At 40.1% G+C, this 20,559-nt stretch overlaps 1 protein-coding gene and 1 long non-coding RNA gene across 4 annotated transcripts in view; one reads left to right on the top strand and one right to left on the bottom strand.

Moving 5' to 3' along the window:
* The first annotated feature begins 3,472 nt into the window (after window positions 1–3,472).
* The window catches only part of DHX32 (DEAH-box helicase 32 (putative)), a 28,316-nt gene continuing 11,229 nt past the window's right edge, over window positions 3,473–20,559 (top strand). For all 3 annotated transcript variants that reach the window (XM_068140195.1, XM_068140194.1, XM_068140193.1), the window contains exons 1-6: window positions 3,473–4,088; window positions 6,323–6,516; window positions 8,571–8,943; window positions 10,839–11,084; window positions 13,781–13,880; window positions 13,992–14,150. In XM_068140195.1, the coding sequence (XP_067996296.1) occupies window positions 3,822–4,088; window positions 6,323–6,516; window positions 8,571–8,943; window positions 10,839–11,084; window positions 13,781–13,880; window positions 13,992–14,150 (1,339 nt within the window). In that variant the 5' untranslated portion in view covers window positions 3,473–3,821. The remainder of the gene's footprint in view (window positions 4,089–6,322; window positions 6,517–8,570; window positions 8,944–10,838; window positions 11,085–13,780; window positions 13,881–13,991; window positions 14,151–20,559) is intronic.
* Window positions 4,041–20,129, bottom strand: LOC137442032 (uncharacterized). The gene is made up of 4 exons (XR_010987566.1): window positions 20,100–20,129; window positions 7,909–8,060; window positions 6,321–6,489; window positions 4,041–4,453 (listed from the first exon to the last, which is right to left on the bottom strand). It is a non-coding gene; the product is annotated as an uncharacterized lncRNA (long non-coding RNA).

Here is a 20,559-nt window from a genome sequence, read left to right as displayed (position 1 = left end):
ATCTATCAAAGAAAAGCTCTTTAGTGAGGATTTAACATGGGCCAAAATCCAGCTATCGCCCAGCTCTCCTACTTGCAACACCTGCCTTGGCAGGCTGGCTGCCCCATGGGAATGGTGACACCATAGCATTGGGGATGGTGAGCTGCTGGTCCAGAAAACAGCCTGGTCTTCTCCTTTCCCTGGATAATTTTGTGGTTCTGCAGTCCCACAGCAGAGGCCACTAGCCCCAGGACCTGGGAAACCCAAGATGGCTTAACGAGGTAATTCAGTGTCAAGATATCTGCATAGGGAAAAGCAAAGAACATCTACTTTTGGATGTCATCTGTCTTTCAGAACTGCACTGGTTCCATGTAACCCTTGGTTGGTCTCTTTAAGAAAAGCAGAGATCAACCAGATAATGCTTCCTGGTTGAAAGATCAGGGATTGTACCAGGCACACAACTAGAAATCTGTTACCAGCACAGATCTTTTTTTTTTAAGTCAAAAGAGGGAAATAGCAAAGTCTTCAGGACAAATGTAATTCAAGGTTAGGAACAGATCTTCCACTTCCAGCTGCAAAAATGCAGTTCCACATCCTGATGGACATACATGAGTGATGGAGATGTTTGGCATCAAAAGATTTTGTGCTGGAAAATCAGATGGATAGAGGAAGTGTTCCTAACAGCATCTGCTGGTTTGCATCTAGCAAGAATAAACTATAATTTTGCTTTCTAAAATGTGTTACATTTTAGGCTTCACTTGCTCCATTACAAAGTAAATTCATTCTGAAACCCTCTATTTAAACAACAGTCTTGGTCAGGGGAGGGGAATGAAAAGAAGTGGCGCCCTTAAATTCCTATTGCTGTTGTGCTGCCAAAATGGGAGAAGAAAAATGCAACAGAGAAGAAAGAACTTCGTAATACCATTGATATTAGAAATCCAAATTCTGTCTAAATTGCACACAGAAAATCCTCCTCCTCTGAAAGACTTAATAGCAAAGCTGCAAAGAGTACCTATATATTAAGAGGGCTTTATTAAAGGCACAGAACATGTTATGTGGCATTTACTGCTATCCTACAGCACATTATCAGCAGCACTTGCACAATATCTAATTTCAATCAATAGCAAAGTTCTCATTGCTATCTTTGAAAGCAGCCTATAACCTAATTTACTAAAAGCACTCATCTGCAGCAAGTGTTTCTCTTCTTTATGAGAATTAATTAAATCCTATATTATGTTAAAAAGTGAATCTTGTGAATTCTTAATGGCCTGCTATAATGATGGCAATCAGAAGAGAATATCGAGAAGCCTTATCAGAAAAGGGTGAAACCCTCCAAAGGGAAGAAGAGATCACGCAAAATAGCAAAGACAAAGCCAAGAACAGTTGCAGCAAACATTCACCAGAATGGTGCAAAGCAGGTGGAAGATGCAACAGACAGACATCATGAGGTCAGAATCAGGGACTAAAAGAAGCAAGATCAGAAATGAGTACTCTGGCATACCAAGTAACAAAGAGCCATTGCTTGGATATCTTAATTTGTGAAGGCAATCCTCAATCATTCTCCTAACCCAGTTTTGGCTATGTTCATTAAGTTCCTCCACTGCCAGAGAAGCTGTTGGGCTGATGTTCCAAGAGGCTCAAAGTACTCAATCATCCACCTGGCTGAAGGTCAGCACAAAGCATTTCTATGGCCTATTTTGGCAAAGATAAATAACAAAAACTTGTTAACAACCTGTTCTATTAAAACATTTATTATCACAAAAGGAATATTAGTTCCATAATATTTGGGTTTCAAATTGTAAACATTCTTCTTTGTGTGGTAGCATTTAAATTTGCTCTCTTCCATTACAGATACCAAAAAGGAAGAACAAAAAAAATTCTCTGGTATGACCATTCAAATTTGTTCAATGAACCAGAAAATATTGGTGTTCTTAATGTTTTGAAGACAAATCTACCCTGCAATGGAGGAAAGAACAGAGTACATACTGCTGCTGCTGCAAAGCCTGTAAACACCAAGTAAAATTCGAGACAACAGCCATTCACCTATTTGCTGCCTGCCATTTGAAGCTGAATTTCACCAAAGAAAAATCCTCTGTGGGACTGCAGTCTCAGTCCCCTCATGATGTTCATGCCTTATTGATTCATTTTAACCACAGTTAGAGGGGCAGAGTTCTCAATGGCAGTGAGTTTGCAATAATAAATAGGAAAAGATGCAGTCTGCATCTTCATTTATTGTTGTAGTCTCCAACAATATATAGGAAAGAAACCCCCAAATCAGATAAGCCATTAGGTATCAGGAGAAACCATTAGATGCCAAAGCATCCACCCAGTGATTCGCTGAATGTGACCTAATTCAGTGTTACTAGGCATGAAATCTGGACTCCTGTCATCTTAACAGATATCATGGTATGTCCTCACTTGTCCTTACATTAGTTCAAAGCATACTTTGCAGTACTGTAATGCCAGAGAGTGGACAGATACGTCACCTGATCCTTTTGCCTTTCAGAGATACTCCTCCATAACATCACATTTGGTTCTGGCCCTCAAACTGGGCAGTCTGTCAGTCTTCGCTGCCAGCAACTCCTAAGTGCCAATAATCAGCCCGGTTTTGTGAGCAGCATATCATTAGATTTATCTCATTTGGATTGAGATATTCAGACTGATGAACAAAAGATTTTCTCATACTTCTCTTTGTTGTCTTTCTATGGTGCTGTCATCAGAGAAGGCATTAATAGCACTGCAGCAAATATAGTCCAAAGCTGTGAAATAAGAATAATTTGTAACAAGAGGCAATAACTTTCATTATTTCTTTAGTGCAGAAAAAGCTTGGTACAGAAAAAAAAAACATACCAGCATTGTGCTCAGAGACTGTTCATCAAGACACTATCAGTATCATTGCTCAACAGGACACTTGCCTCTGGAGCTAAAACAAAAAGTGTTATTTAATATTTCTCCTATAGTACAGATCAGTCAAGATTAGGAGATTCAGTATTGTTACTTTGGAGTCCTAAGAGTTGGAGTTACTTCACGTCAGTAAGTTTTCCTTCCCCAATCTTTCAAGGCCAGTCCTGGTGTCCTTGAAGGATTAGAATTGGCATCTATGCTGTTTTTTTTAATGCATCAAGTATATTTGCAGCAAAAGCTGTTATAGCCTTGCAAGATTTCCAAGCAGAGTTAGTGCACAGAGTATATAACAAGACTCTTTACTACTCTGGCTTTCTAAAGCACCACAAGTAACATACAATAAACACACTGGCTCCTCCTGATGGATGCTTTCAAGCAGCAGTTATGTCCTGTTAACTGGATGGGACTTGCTGCCCCTGCACTGTTTTTGCTGCACCCAGGGGTGAAGCTCATTGTGCTGGGATTAGCCAGCCACATGACCATCCCTGCAATCACAATAATCACTCCCTAGCCTCCTATTCACGGCAGCTGGGAGTGATAAAGGTCAGGCTCAGCATGCTCTTTCCCAATTATTTTCCAGTCTGGTCGAGGTGGAGACAAGAGCAAACAGTGGTCTGGTACAAAACTGGTCTGGTGCAAAAACTGTTCAGCTTCTGTTCAACAGTTTTTGAGTTAATCACTGCAGTTTTGAAGAGTTTGGATGATCTTTTAAATATATTTTCTTGAGGCTTATTCACATTACTAAACTACTTGAAGTCTGACCAAAAGATCACAAAGGCACCAGCTGGACCCCAAAACTGAAGAGCTGGGAAATACTAATCCAGAAGCAATCAGAAATGCATCTCTCCAGGTTTAGGAGGCCCGAATGATCAATCAGTGCACAAAGGACTCCTTCCATTACTAATGTATGGTTGCTGGGAATAATACATGTAAGAAAAATGGAAGTTTCGACCTTTTCTCCAGAGATCCACTGCTTTTCAGAATTACTTGATGGCAGCGATGGTGATGAAGAAATACTAGTATGTGGAGAAGACTTAGAGCTTAATCCTTTTGATGGCTTGCCCTACTCTTCCCGTTACTATAAACTTATGAAAGAAAGAGAAGAGCTTCCAGTATGGAAAGAGAAACATACTTTTATGGAAAGTTTGCTTCATAATCAAATTGTGATTGTGTCAGGAGATGCTAAGACTGGCAAGAGCTCCCAGGTCAGTACAACATATTTGGTTGGGGGTGTTTTTATTATTTTTAGAACAGTTAATGTTGTACTTTTCAGATTTACTATTATTATTTTACTAATATTGCATGGTTATGAAGCAGAACATTTTTTTTTTGCCTTAAATTAACTATTCACTGCAGTTGCCCCTTACTTGCATTAGGTATATCAACATCCAAATTTATAACCAGTCCCTGGTTTCTGTTAAGAGTGGGCTGTTACTGTGCTGAGCACTGTATGGGATTGCAGTAGAACAACATCCAGCTGTGGTGGTGGTACACATAGTTGCACTGAGTTTAGCCATTCTCAGTGTAGGAGCAGATGTGCAGCCATCTGTTGTAATCTGAGGTGTTAAACCTGGAGAGGGGAAGTGAAATACAGAAAGTGCATAAAGATTGATACAGTCAAATACACATATTTAAAATACATGCCTAAGCATACATTTAATTAACTTTCTTCAAATATTCACAGGCAATTGACACTATGTTTATTACAAGCCATTTTACTTGGTTGATGATGTCTTTTGGGCTTCAGGGTAAGCCCCCTGAGTACCCAAGAGTAACACTTCTCAGACTGTATTTGTGTGACAGTGTCATAAACAATAAACAAAAATTACAAACTACAAGTGTTTTTGTACTAAATATTAAATACACAAATATTAAGCCCTTTCTGAGTACTGAAGACCACACACACATTAGCTACTACAATCTAAAGTTCAGAATCAATGATACAGAAAACCTTAAAAAATTCTGTATTAAGTATTATTGTATCTACCAGTATGTAATTTTTTCCTTTGTATATCACAATATCAGCTCTGTCCCATCCCTGGAACAATTCTAGGTCAGCTCGGACAGGGTTCTGAGCAACCTGATCTAGTTGATGATATCACTGCTGAGTGTAGGGTGAGTTGGACCTTTAAAGGTCCTTGGAACCCAAACCATTCTAGGATCTCTACTTGAAAACCTATCAGATCTATCCTTTCAAATGTATTATGGAATGTACCAGCTAAAATCCTTCCCTCCTGAAATTTCAAGTGTATTTCCACTTTCTTCTGTGAGGTCAAATCTAAGTGCAGTGTACTTTAGGAGTTGTTTCAGGTTGCTTTAGTATATCAATAAATGATTCCATCTACACTTGGCTGGCTGATATTTTGTTTATTTGGACAATTTTATTGCCTTAATAATGACTGAGCTGTCATTTTGCCCTCTTTTTGCCCATTCAACACCCAGTGGAAATTGTGAACTCTGCAATGACTGCCTTGGATTCAATGCATATGCTCACTTGGAAAGCGTGGTGTAGCTCTGATTAGCACTACAGCAGGAAAGAAATACGGTGGTTGGCAGACAGGTCATAAGAGAAGGTGAAAAAAGTTCTCAAGGAATGAAGGATTGAATGAAAGATTGAAATCAGTAGGGCTGTTCTCAGGGAGAAGTAATGATCTTTCCCCCATTTCAGCCAAGAGTACAAGGTGTTTTTTTTCCAACAGTATACAGTTACTTTACAGAACTCATGTTAAAAGACATCAGTGCAGATTAAATCTCAGTTGACTCTAACCACCCAATTATCCACTAAGATATCAAATTCAGCTGTGGTGGTATATAACCTAAGTTTGTTACCACAGGAAGCAGAGAAGAATTTTAAAGCAAGTGCTATAAGCCATAATATTGTTGTTTATAACTGGGATCAGGAGAAAACTTTCCTCCCGGTAAAGCTGTTGCAGGGTATCTCATATCTGCCAGAGATTCTGATGCTGGACAGTACTAGAGATCATATATTGAACTAGAGACATCAATTTTCTCTGTTTCTATGAAAAGGATACACAGCCACCTGGTGCCTGGCACTAGCAGGTTTACTATTCAGCCAGTTGAGAAGCCCCCAACAACAGCACTAAAGCTGTGGGATTGACCAGCAGATGCTTATGGATGATACAACAAATATTACCTGTTCCCCAGGGACTAATTCTGTCCTTTCTGCAATATATTCAAACTAATCTGAGTCCAGCTGAGAAATTCCCAGGTATTCTAGCCAATCACTCCAGTTCTTGACTACTTAACAGATTCCGGAGCTTGACATTTATCAAGGCAGATAATTTCTGTGTTAGGTGCACCTCATCCATCAGTAAGCAGTGGGTGCTCAGGTTGATTTAGTTCTTCCACACTGCCTACCTCTTTTGGATTACAACCTCTGCTAAATACCAAATCCATCTGTTTTCTTGTTTACTCACAGGTTCCTCAGTGGTGTGCTGAGTACTGCCTTTCCATGCACTACCAACACGGCGTAGTCGTGTGCACCCAGGTACACAAGCAGACTGCAGTGTGGCTGGCTCTGCATGTAGCTGATGAGATGGATGTCAATGTTGGCCATGAAGTGGGGTATTTCACTCCATTTGAAAGCTGCTGTACAACAGAAACCATCCTGAGGTTTGTCTGGTTGGTTTTCAGTTCCTTCTAATAAATTTGTATCTTACAGCCCTTTGTCAAGTGCAAGTTTGCAGCTGACAGCGCTCCAGTCCTTAGGTCTTTATTGCACAACTAACATGGTCAGGAAGATACCTAACATTGTCATAACTGCAAAAGATTTTTACATATACTATGGCAACAACAATAATAAAAAAAAACCCAACAACCAACACTACTTTATAACATTATATATAATATTTTTAAATGCAGATACCAGGAATTTTGTAAAAGGCCTGAAAGAGATATTCTTGAGGAGAAGGATTTTGGGCATGTTAGTTGATGGAAAAACTCAACATTAGCAGGCAATGTGCACTTGCAAGCCCAGAAGGCAACCATGTCCTGGGCTGTGTCAAAAGAAGTGTAACCAGCAGGACAAAGGAGGTGATTCTCCCCCTCTATTCTCCTCTTGTGAGACCCTGTCTGGAGTACTGTATCCAGTTCTGGGGCCCCCAACACAAGACGGACATGGATCTGCTCCAGAGGATTGCCACAAAGATGATCAGAGGGATGGAGAACCTCCCCTACAGGGACAGGCTGCAGGAGTTGGGGCTGTTTAGCCTGGAGAAGAGAAGGCCCCAGGGAGGCCTTAAAGCAGCCTTCCAGTACCTGAAAAGGGCCTACAAGAAAGCTGGGGAAGGACGTTTTACAAGGGCTTGTAGTGACAGGATGACAGGGAATGGATTTAAGATGGAGAAGGGTAGATTTAGACTGGAGATTAGGAAGAAACTCATTACAGTGAGGGTGGTGAGACACTGGAACAGGTTGCCCCAGAGAAATTGCAGATGCCCTGTCCCTGGGAATGTTCAAGGCCAGGCTAGATGGGGTTTTGAGCAAACTGGTCTAGTGGAAGATGTCCCTGCTATGGCAGGGGTTTAGAACCAGTAAGGTCGCTTCCAACCCAAACTACACTACGATTCTGTGCTAAACTGTAGTAAAAACTTCAGTGAGAGAGGTTATCATCAGTGCAAAACTTCATTAAGTACCTCACTAACCACCTTTTTCTTTCTCTGTTTTCCAGTACAGCAATGCTCATTACCAAAAGAGAATGTGGGACAATCTATCACAATATAAAGCTGGAATTTAAAAGCAACCAAAAATCATGGCTGCAAAAAGGGTATATTGAGTAACAACGAGGGGCAAAGAAGTACTTAGGAGGATATTTTAAGAGCCAAGAAATGCACTTAAATACAGGCAGGTGACAGCAGCCAGACAGGGATTCAGATTTTGAGCCTCTCTTGAAGTTAAGAGAGTTAGTTTCACTGGTCCCTTAATATGGCAAGGCACAAATTATAAAATATAGATCAAAATCCTTTTTCCCAGTCAATGATCCCCAGTGGAAAAGAGATTACTCACCACTCCTGAAAATCTAGTTCAGCCACTCTTCCTTTTGCATGTCCTCTCTCTTTCATGGAGGATTTTAAACCTCATCCTGCAGAACATCTTCCTTAGAGGGAGATGAATTCTGTCCTCTTACACATCAACAGCTGTTTCAAGAATTCAAAGTTCTGCTGAGTAACACAGAAAAAAAAAATGATAGTTTAAAACACCTTTCAGTAGCAGGGATAATAGAGATAAAAGTGAGGAGGGCTTTATGGTACAACTTCATCTCACACCTTGGTTCTGGCACTGCCGCAAGTGCATGTGTACACCCTTTCATTATCTAGAGCTATTAGTTCACAGCTCAAGAACTGGTGGTGGAATGCAATATGCTTAGGTAGTTTGGGAGATGAAAGGCAATAACAGTTAGGATTCTAGGGCAGAAGTATTTCTTCTTTTCTCCAGAGCATCCTTCCAACCAGAGTGCATTTAGTGCTGTTGAATTACACTGAGTTTCTAGCTACTGATAGGATTTAAACAAGTAGTTGAGATTGTGGCACTGTCCACAAAATAGGGTCTCTATTCTTAACAAATCTTTCTGATAGAAGAGAGCACCAAGCTGTCCCCAGGACCCTGAAGTAATTCTTCACATTCAAGTTCCAAGGAACTGTGTGGAGTTTTCTGTTCGTATGTTGCAGATACTGTACAGATGACATGCTACAAAGGGAAATGATGTCTACTCCTCTTCTGACCTATTATGGTGTTATCATCTTGGATGATGTGCATGAAAGAACCATTGCAACAGATGCATTACTTGGCCTTCTTAAAAATGTCTTGATATTAAGACCAGAACTGAGGCTGGTAATACTCACTGCACCTCACATGTCTGGCACACTGCTGAATTATTATGGCAGCATCCCCTTCATACGAGTGGAAAACAAACACCATGCAGAAGTTGTATACTCCTGCAGCATTCAGAACAACCACTTTCTGTCTGCACTGAGATTGCTCTTTGAGATACACCACACAAAAGAGAAGGGCAACATTGTGATCTTCCTGGCCTGTGAACAAGTAAGTTATTAACTGATTCCAACGTTTCTGATTTGAATCAAGAAACAATTTATATCTGCATTTTTGTATTATGAACTCGTTGCCAGTATCTAAGACACCAGACACTGTCAACATGTTGTATCATTTCAGAGTCACAGAATCATTTTGGTTGGAAAAGACCTTTTAGGATCATCAGATTCAACCATTCTCTACCTCTCCCAAGGCTGGTGCTAAACCATGTCCCTCAGCACCACGTCTCTGCATCTTTTAAACACCTCTAAGGATGGGGATTCAACCACCTTCCTGGGGAGCCTCTTCCAGTCTATGAGAATCCTTTCAGTGAAAAAGTTTCTTCTCAAATCCAACCTAAACCTCCTCTGGTGAAACTTGACTCCCTTTTCTCTCATCCTATCACTTGTTACTAGGGAGAAGAGGCTGGCCTCCACCTGGCTCCAGCCTCCTTTCAGCTAGTTGTGAAGAGTGAGATCTCCCCTCAGCCTCCTTTTCTCCAGGCTTAACAACCCCAGTTCCTTCAGCTGGTCCTCAAAAGACCTGTTCTTCAGACCCTTCAGCAGCTTCAGTGCCTTCCTCTGGACATCTTCAGAATTTCAATGTCTTGCTAAAATTCCTATTATAATTAATATATTACCACTGAATTTAGGACTGTGTTACAGGAATCACAGGAATATTCAGGTTGGAAAAGACCCCCAGGATCACCAAGTCCAACTGATAACCCTACTCTACAAAGTTCACCCCTAAACCACATCCCCAAGCACTACATCCAAATGACCTTCAAACACCTCCAGGGTTGGTGACTCAACAACCTCCCTGGGCAGCCCTTTCCAATGCCTGACCACTCTTTCTGTGAAAAATTGCACTGCACAGAACAACCTTCTGTGAATTTTTACCCAGGAGGAGATGAAGTAGTAATGAAACCTAGAAACGAAAGGTGACATTCCTTTAGTAGACTGCAGGGACTTTTTATTGATAATGTTAATTCTTCATAGATTTTATTAATCATTAGGGGGGGAAAAAAACCCAATCAAACAAAAACAATAAAAACCTTTACCATACTTATATCTTCTTAAATATAATAATTAAGGTAAAGTAGGAGGATTTCTGCATACTTTGATTTTTTTAATGTATTATAATTAGACTAAGACCATCACAGTCTTTTCCAAAGTGAGCCAAAAAGGGGCTCTGCCATTTTAGCCCTTCTCATGATGGGGCCATAAGGGACTGCAGAAGACAATTGCTTGATCTGCTCTGATTCCAGGAGCAGACCTTGGCCATCAGTGCAGGGTCCCTCATTGCCAGCTCCAGAGTGCACCATGCACAGAAAAAGCCACCCCACAGAGGACAACACCATGTTCATAACTTTGGTTCCAACAAAGGAGAAAACATTTTGGGCACACCACTGGAGTATTTGAGTACTTGCTACAGTATTACCAGCCCTACACACACAAATTCTCACCAAACTGGTACTAAGCCACTAATGTGGATGCATCCTAAACGTCCTACGCACGTGAAGTTTTGTGACCACTTCATAATTTTTCAGCCTTGCTATTCCTGTGCTCTGGTTTTGCACATCTGCATAAGAGAGGTGGGTTTGGAGAAAATTGAAGCTAGAGAAGACTATTTTGAAAACTGCAGAAGAGAAACAGACTTCTCAAAAAACAGCCCAGCTATTCCCTTGTCTATAGTTAGTGGATAGAGCCAGTAAATCCTCATACATCATTCTGTTCACTTATTTTTCCTCTTTAATTATTATGTAAGGTTTAAATGTTGTTATAGTTTGATATGTAATTAAAATTCATTTCAGAACTACAAAAAAAAAAATAGTTGCTTTCAAATTAAATGTTGATATCTGGTGTTCATGCTCATGAGGAAATACATTTTCTTTCTCCTGATTACAGGACATTGAAAATGCTTACCAAATGATCAGACAGGAGCAGTCCAATTTAAACCCTGACCTTGGAGAACTCATTCCAGTTCCTTTATACCCCACAAAACGAGAGCTTATTCCCAAAGCCAACCAAGACAAACAGAAATGCTGCAAGAAATACAGAAGAAAAGTGCTACTCACCACAAGCTCTGGAGAATCTTTGATTTGGATTAAAAATGTAACCTTTGTTATTGATGTTGGTGTGGAGAGAAGAAAGGTTAGTGGAGTTCACCAGAATCAGCAGACCAAAAATTAGCTATGCCTAAGGGTCTTTTTTCAGAGTGAGGGAATGGAAAATGTGCAGCTAAGAGATTGTTGCAAATAGTTTCTAGAGGATCAAATATTTGTCTGTGTTTTCATAAGTCAGATTCTACAACATTAACATTCAAATTAACAAAATTTAACTTTCAGGGGCATCTCATGTGAAAACCAAGAAAGAAAACACAATTACTTCCTACATTCAGACAGGAAACACTATTTTAAAGATTCTAAAGCCAGATAGACACGTTCAGCTGGAAGTGCCACTTATTTGGGTACCAAACCAATGCTATTTCATTTGCAAACTATACCTTACGTTATTTTTTGCCTATTGGTCATAATTATCTCTTCAGTATCTTACAGGAAGAGCAAAACAAAACCATTTCTTGGTTGCCCATTGGCAGATTACCTGGTTTACAGAAATTAATCTCATCCCTTGTTTAACAGTTTAGTAATCAGTATATAGTGCCACAGACCATACAATGTCAAGAGATGCTCTCAAAGGGCATTCCTCTTTAAAGCTGCTTGTGCTCCTGGATACGTGTTTCCATCCAAACATCTCAAAATGCTGCAGCTTATCAAAGTAATCTCTGACCTTTTGTCTGCCTTCAGGTCTTTTCCAACCCATCCTGGGAAGGACCAGTGCAGCTGCAAACACTTGTTTCTCTTTTGTTTCTCTCATGTATACAAAACTGATGTCCTAAATAATGAGCGACTGTGTAGGAGCAAGTCTTAACATGAATTGGAAAGCTGCACTTGTAACTGTCTTGGGCTTTGTAGCTGTCCTATTTGTTTTGCTAGTCAAAATAATGCCAGTAAGAGGCAAAAGAAACAGTATAATAGAGTTTCTTTCTATAATGGAGAATGAAATCACCAAATTGAAGTTAAGTGTTCCTAAAAATTTTGGGTCAGGGATCATTAATCCTTGATAAGCCTTGAAAGTATTTCAGGCAAAAGCCTGGGAACTCCCATCACCTTTCATTTTCTCTCCAAAAAACTCTAACACTGTCATTTCTAAAGGTTGTTATGTGGGGGCTTATACGACTCGGCCTCAAGTCAAGCAAAAAATAATTGTCATACTTTTGTGTGAAATGAGCAAAAGCCTAAAAGCAGTTTTCAGTTAGGTCATGCACAACTTATTTCTGAAACTACAGTTGTCTTGGATGACAGAAATGAATCTTGTTTCCACAGTAATCTGAAGTCCAAAGTAAAATTCAGTGCTTCTAGGCTTCTGTGAATCATAGAGTATTTTGGGTTGGAAAGGACCTTAAAGCTTATCTAGGTCCAACCCCCTTCTGTGACTCAGAAATATGAAGCAATGGGAACCAAATCAATTTCAGCACAGTCCTGATAGCCATCATATCACCTCTATCAATTTTTTACCCCTTCATTCAACTATTTATTCCAAACAGCTGAAGTTTAGTCCTTTCTTATTAATTCCTCAGCAGTTCCAATTCATAAACTACATGGCTGAAAGTCAGTTGAACACAGAGGGAACAGGCAAAGCTTCGTGCAGAAAGAAGTCCCACATAAGTCTTAGCAGTTAGGAGATATATATAAACTTACCTGGAGGAAAATAAATTTATCCCCTGCACTGAAGAACATTTTATAGAATCACCTGGTTGGAAAAGACCTTAAAATCATGGAGTACAGCCATAAGTAAACATCTCTCTGTCCAAGTTTTTTTGTATTTATTTACTGAACCCCTGCTTAAAGTAGACACTTGATTCAGATTATATGATTAGAATGTTGCCTTATGCAGATATTCTATGTCTTGCCATACACTTCAGAATCTTGTGAGCTCCTAATTTTCATCAAAATTGCAGAATCACAGACTGGTAGGGGCTGGAAGGGACCTCTGAAGATCTACCCTAACGCCTCTGCTAAAGCACGGTAACCCACAGCATGTCCAGGCAGGTTTGGAATCTCTTCAGAAGAGACTCCACAACCTCTCTGGACAGCCTGCTCCAGGGGTCCAGCACCCTCAAAGGAAAGCAGCTTTCCCTCATGTTCAGATGGAAAATTCTGTGTTCCAGTTTGTGCCTATTGCCACTTGTCCTGTCGCTGGACACCACTGACAAGAGCCTGGCCCCATCCGCTTTCCCACTTGTCCTCCTTCTCAGTTTGCTCTTCTCCAGGTCTCTCAGCCTCTTCTCCTCACACAGATGCTTTAGTCCCCTCTGCATCTTTGTAGCCCTAAGTACAACTAAGCAAAAAATAAAACAGGGCACTGTACCCCTGTGTAACAGTCCTTATCTCCTGCACTGTATTGACAGATTTCAGCATTAAGACAAAAAACGGGAGCTATGGAACAAAATGCTATCAGACAATGTTGGGATTCTGCAGCTGGAAGAAACAATCTTTTTCTGGTGCTTTTCTTGATGATATTGTAGATATACATTTTGTGCCTTAGTAAGGTAAATTTCTTCAGAAAAAGACATTTATTTTCATGTATACTTACAGAGTTATTGCACAGCATGTCTGACATGTACCACAGTGCTGACTATTCTCATTTCCAAGCTGAAGAAATACGTAACAGAAAAATAAATTAAACTCTTGCTACACTGTAGAATGATCTAGACAAAAGTACAGACCATTAATATTTTTGTAGCCTTCACTAACTTATCTGATGCTTAATATCTCTTTCATTTAAAGGTGTACAATCCTAGAATCAGAGCAGACTCTGTTATAACGCAGCCCATCAGCAAAAGTCAAGCAGAGATGCATAAACAAATTCTGGGCGTGTCTTCATCAGGTAGAATTATGAGCTCAAAATTTAAATCCATTAGCTCAAATTATTAGCAGAATCCATGGGACAATGCAAAACTACATAAATAAAAGGTAATTTTCCTGAAATCTCTTCCAGGAAAACTCTTCTGCTTGTATCCTGAAGAGTTTACGTACAAAGAAATGAAAGAACATCTGCCAGCCAAGATACAGGAGTCAAACCTGACTAGCATGGTTCTCTTCCTCAAGAGGATGGATATAGCAGGCTTTGGACACTGTGACTTCCTAACCAGGCCAGGTAATGATGAACTATCAATTTTCCATATATTTATTATTATTATTGCAGTCATTTAAAGATTGTTTTGGTCCTGTTTATTCAAGATACGGGTTTTGACTGAAGAGCTTGTAATAATATTGACACTGCCTTTACAGTTCACAATGCAGTAGCTGCACTTAGGAAAAATGTCACTATCTCTGAACTGTTTGCTCTGTGAAAGAACTTGAAGTATCTGAATGCAACTGGAATTATCACCTCTTTTTTTTGTTGTTGTTTTTTTAATATGGCAAATATCTTCTCATCTAGGTTTTATATTACTTGGCTGCAACCCACAAAGAAAAGTTGTGTCCCATTGTACAAGGCATCATACAGATATCTAAGAAAACATATTCACTTAATCAAAAGTTTACAGCCAAAATATAAGCTGCTTTTGTTACCTAGGGGATATATTTGGAGGAAATCAGATTTCTTCTTATCCTCCTGCATCTCCCACCTCAAATTTATAATAAGCTGTTACTTAGGGACAATAATTATACAATAAACCTGAATAAACTTGCAATACTACACAGGGAATACTCTGACTTTTGAGATAAGAGCGTGAAGAAAGTGGTTGCTTGTTCATTTTTCCAACTTCATATTTTAGGGCTTTTTCTACAGAAGGATATTCTTTGTTCTGATCCTAACAAAACACTCCAATTTTGCTGTTGTTTACCCTTAAAGTGAGGGTAATAGAACAGATTTCACTGGTTTGGGAATCATATGACCTCTCAGTAGCTTCATTTAGAATACTTTCCAACATAAATAGGAAGAATTCGTGTGTTATCCTCTTTTTCTTCACGCACAGACAGAAAATAAGAATCATCACTTGCCTCCTACGTGCTGTGCAGTGTAATTAACCAGTAACACAGAATTTAATTCCCACTGTTGGATGTTCTGATAGATTGTAAGTGGGATATCTAAGAATAATGTACTCTACTTTTCCCTTTTCTGCCTGCTTAGCAGCAATATGCCTAAAGTCAATGTGAAATGAAACTGTGAAATGGGAAAAATGTGGGGGGGGAAAATGTGGGGGGGAAAAATGTGGGGGGGGAAAAATGTGGGGGGGAAAAATGTGGGGGGGAAAAATGTGGGGGGGAAAAATGTGGGGGGGAAAAATGTGGGGGGGAAAAATGTGGAAAAGCCAGTGGTAAATGATTTAAGACTGATGCAGATGGGAGTATTTTGGCCTCATGAGGGTCACTTGTGTTGAATCTAAGAAATCTTCACGGGAAATGGTTGTGGAAGGCAGTTGGCTTCCACTCAAATATAGGACATATTTTAGTTTTAAGAAAACATTCTAAAACATATTAATGCTTTTACTGGATATGAAGAAAGTTGTCCTTGAACTGTAGAATGAATTAGTGAAGTTACATTAGGAAAAGCAGTCTGCATTTTTTTTCATTTAAAGGCACAATGGAGACAATTGCTATTCAGAGAGAATGAAATGCTGGAGGCATTTAAGGCTTTCACAGATGCAGGGATTCTAAGTTTTGTCTGTATTTTTGAGAAAAAGGAGCTGAAGAAAGCATCCTGCTGATGTGTGCAAAATTGTAAAGGCATTAGATGAACTTATCAAATATGGAAAGGTTTTGGCTAGCTAGAGCAGAAGTGCAAGGTCAAGGTTTTGAAAGGTTTGAGGAATTACTGAAACGGTGTGAGGAGTATTAGACAAGCTGTTTGAACAAAGAGAAAAGTCCTACAATCGCTGTAGGCGGTCCACTGAAAGGAGAAAGTCTGCACAATTTCCTGGTCTCCTTCCCCTCTCTTAAGGCCTCCCATGATTAAACATTTCAAACATTGCTTTAATTGTCTAGTACAGCTCTTCCTTTACCCTAGGACGGATTGCATTGGTTTTCTTTGCCTGGGGGCTTTCTTCTTCCCACATCTGAATGGGCAACAAACCTTTTCTCTGCTAACACTTAGGTTATATTCCTAGCACACATCCCCAGAGATGACTATAAAGCTCATAGTCTCAGAATGCAGTTTGAAGTACCTGCTGTGAAATACATTTGTCTGGAAGAAACAAGACTACTGAAGTTAGCAGACTTATAAGGGGAGTTAGTTATTGCATTAGACCAACTTACAGAACTCAAAAACCATGTCAAACTTTCAGGCACATGGCATATGCCGCATTCAACCTGGCCTTGAATACCTCCAGGGAGGGGGAATCCACAACCTCCCTAGGGAAACTGTTCCACTGTCTCAGCACCCTTACTGTAAAGAATTTCTTTCTAATATCCCTGTTTCCTGTACAAGAGGTAGAGAGCATGCAGGAGATAAGTAAAGAAACAAAAACTGCACCAGTAAAACATTTTACTTGTGCTCACCAACAACATGCACAAGTGGCTTTTTCTCCTGCTCTCTGAGGAAAAAGCCTGGATTAACTCTGATTCATTATTGCATTATGAAAGCAACAAACATGTCAGGCTGACAGCTGTTGCATTTAATTCACACTGTAAAAGAGATGAACAAATGCATCAGGCTTGGGACACTTTCAGAATTCATGAGCCATCTGAAAATGTATCTGGCACTGCAGTTCTGAAGTATGCTCTCTGAACTGGTGTGCCACTCTAACAGGGATGTGTTCACATTTTTGTCAATTAATCTGCTAGATCTTTACTGTGTTCTTTAATGGGACAAAGAGGTCCTTTCCCAGAGAGCACAGCACCTTTAGATCATTTTGTAAATCACTGGAAATTCCTTATGTAAACTATTCAAATCAGTATAGAGATGAAGCCACATAAAATTTCTGTAAGGAATCAAGATGGAAGCATTCTCTAGATTTTTCATTTGTGCTGAATTACCATAAACAGTTTGCAGATTAAAAGAGTTGTTGAGGGTCATGGATAACACTACATTTCAGAGCTATTCTATTGTAGCCCCCTTGAGAATATATTTCTAGAATGTCAAGAGTTATATAAATGCAGGTAATTTCAAATTCTTTCAGAAACAAAAATGTGTTTGTGTAGCTTTTTATTATAAACAGACCGTAAAACCCAGAAACTTAATGTGCCTATGTAAGGTCTGCTCAACAGAGATTACCTCAGGGGAGATTTATTATCACAGGTCCACTTGTAGATTCTTTGGTGATGTAACTCCTGAATTTAATTGATTAAATTTAGAATCATAGAATCAATAAGGTTGGAAAAGACTTCAAAGATCATCAAGTCCAACCTGTCACCCAAGACCTCATGACTACTAAACCATGGCACCAAGTGCCACGTCCAATCCCCTCTTGGACACCTCCAGGGATGGTGACTCCACCACCAACCAGGACAGCACATTCCAATGGCTATCGACTCTCTCTGTGGAGCACTTTCTCCTCACCTTGAGCCTAAACCTCCCCTGGCCTAGCTTGAGACTGTGTCCTCTTGTTCTGGTGCTGGTTGCCAGGGAGAAGAGACCAACCCCCTCCTGGCTACAACCTCCCTTCAGGTAGTTGTAGAGAGCAATGAGGTCACCCCTGAGCCTCCTCTTCTCCAGGCTAAACAATCCCAACTCCCTCAGCCTCTCCTCGTAGGCCTTGTGCTTGAGGCCTCTCCCCAGCCTTGTTGCCCTTCTCTGGACACATTCAAGAGTCTCAATATCCTTCTTAAATTGAGGAGCTCAGAACTGGACACAGTACTCAACGTGTAGGCTAACCAGTGCTGAGTACAGGGGCACAATGGCTTCCCTGCTCCTGCTGGCCACACTATTCTTGATGCAGGCCAGGATGCCATTGGCCTTCTTGGCCACCTGGGCACACTGCTGGCTCATATTCAGACAGCTGTCAATCAGTACCCCCAGATCCCTTTCTGCCTGGCTACTCTCCAGCCACTCTGACCCCAGCCTGTAGCTCTGCATGGGGTTGTTGTGGCCAAAATGCAGCACCTGGCACTTGGACTTGTTGAATGCCATCATGCTGGACTCTGCCCATCTGTCCAGCCTGTCACAGTCCCTCTGCAGAGCCCTTCTACCCTCTAACAACCCTTTTTCTCCTAGTGAAAAGACATGCCTATATAATTCATAGTTTGTACTTCACAAATCAGTGGAGGCAAGAACCAGGCAGAAAACATGGGAAGGAAAGTATGGACTGTACAACCTGACCCTTAGCAGCAGTCCTGCATCCATGGGTCAAGGAATAGAAGTCAGGACAGTAACTGAGCACATACCACATGGAAAGTAGCCAATTGCTTAGAACACATCTGGTATCACAAATTGAGAAGGGGTAGGCCAGTACTGTTAAAGATGGACTTCACTCACATCACTTACTAGAGAGTAAAAAAAGGAAAGCAAAAAATATTTTTATGCCATTTTATATTTAAAGTTTATATTTTGTGGAAGGTTGGACTGGATGATCTTTGAGTTCTCTTCCAACTGGATATTTTCTGTGATTTTATGTTTCACAGTCATACAATACTTTGGGTTGTAAGGGACCTTAAAAATAAACCAGTCCAAGCTCCCTACCATAGGCAGGCAGGTGCACCTTCCAATAGACCAAGCTGCACAAAGCCCCATCCAACCTGGCCTTGAACACTTGCAGGGCAGGGGTATCCACTACTTCTCTGGGCAACCTGTTCCAGTGCCTCACCACACTCATGGTAAAGAATTTCTTCCTAATGTCTAGTCTAAATCTCTCCTCTTTCATTTTAAAACTGCAACCCCTCATCCTATCCCTATATTCCCTGATAAAAAGTCCCTCCCCAACTTTCCTGCAGGCCCCATGCTATAGCTGTGCTTTGAGGATGATGCAAAGCAGATAGAACTTCACTGAATAGTCAGTGCTGTCCCTGGTGTGTGGATATTACTTAGCATATTTATGTTAGAAAATGCAGGTCAGCCTCCATCCTGACTGGCACACAGCACAGGAGAAACCATTACCAGCCAGTTTGGAAGACTGAAGAAGCAGCATAAGGGGAAATGGAAAGACTACAAAGTAAGAGTTTGGAAAAGTATTTATTTAATGATCAACTATAACTTAAAAAAAAAAAAGTAGTTATAGACTTGGTGGCTTCAGCATATGGCAAACTCATAAAAAAAATCCTACCTCAGAAGTCAGAGGGAGAGAAAAGAGACTCAAGACAAAACCTGCACACAGAAGCTTGTCCTTGCAGAAGGAAAAATCTTTGCATAATTTGAAGAAAAATTGGCACTCAGTTTCTCCATATCTTCAGTTTGCTATCCAAGGAGCAATGTTTAAAAAAACAGTAACAGAAAACACCATTCTCCAGAACCGTTCTCCCTGCGGTAATTACTTTGGCACCTCTTCATGCTGTTAAGCCTAACAGAACCTGGAAAAACTCGTGGATTGCCAGGCAGTGAATCAGCTCTTTAAAGGCAACATTCCTTCACCTGTCACTAAAGTCAGCTCTAACTCTGCAACATTTTTTTTTCCCCTGTGGAAAGAAAAGATCTAACAGAAGAAAGGTATTTTATATACTCAACATTTTCACAGGGTAGGAGACTGGAACACAGGACCTGTAGATCCTCTATACGAATATGATGCAGCATTTAGACTATTAAAAATCATTAAAATTACATTTAACTCTTGTCTCCATTTCTTACAGAACTTTGTGTAAATCACTTGCTTCATTATGTAACAATAATACTTTTGCATTTATTTTATCACACCTTAAAGGCTCCACTTTCAGCCATATGAGATGCAATACAGCAAACACTAAAGACACAGCTACCTTTAGAAACATTACTTTGTGCATGCCAGTGCAACCAAAAACTGTGAAAGGAAGAACATCATTTTAAGTCAGCTTGAAACTTTCAGATAAACAATTTCACTGCCAACAACATTTAGTTAGTTACTTGCTTTACTAAGGCTAAATATGATCAGGAGTGCTATCTGTATTGATATAATGCTGGTCAGATTTCCAGAGCAACCCAGTCTTAAGTAACCAAAGAACACAAGCAAGGGAAAGAAAAAGTCAGATAAGGAAATACCTTTTAAACTTCCAGGGATGTGCCTGTTTCTTGCTGAAAGCACAGGACACATCTTGAGAGCTTCTCTTAAACTTTGCTCCTGTGAAAGCAGCAGTCAAGACACAAAGCATTGTGGTTTGCCTTGATGGCAGCAGCTGTTGGTGCTGGCGAGCAGTCCTAAAAAATAATGATACTGGCTTCATCATAAGACAAAGTAGGTTTCTGTTCCTTAAATAAGAGCTTTCCATATCTAAACATTTACAGTGCTTGTGATTTATCATAGTTTTTATTGAAATCTATTCTCTGTCATTGATTCTCAGTCTTCATTAGCTGTAACTCTTCATTTCTTTTAACTTTCTTCTCAGATGCTTTAGCTTTTGCAAGAGCTCATCCTTTATCCCATTAAGCCTCATCTGTCTGATAACAAAATGTTGTCTCTGGACAGAAGCCTCCCTCATGTACAGGCAAAGATATTAACTCA

The sequence above is a fragment of the Melanerpes formicivorus genome, unplaced genomic scaffold (assembly GCF_026170545.1).
Source record: "Melanerpes formicivorus ecotype bairdi unplaced genomic scaffold, bMelFor1.0.p_v2 SCAF_6, whole genome shotgun sequence".
NCBI lineage: Eukaryota > Metazoa > Chordata > Aves > Piciformes > Picidae > Melanerpes > Melanerpes formicivorus.
The sequence above is the reverse complement of the archived record's forward strand: the minus strand, read 5'-3'. Positions and strand labels throughout refer to the sequence as shown.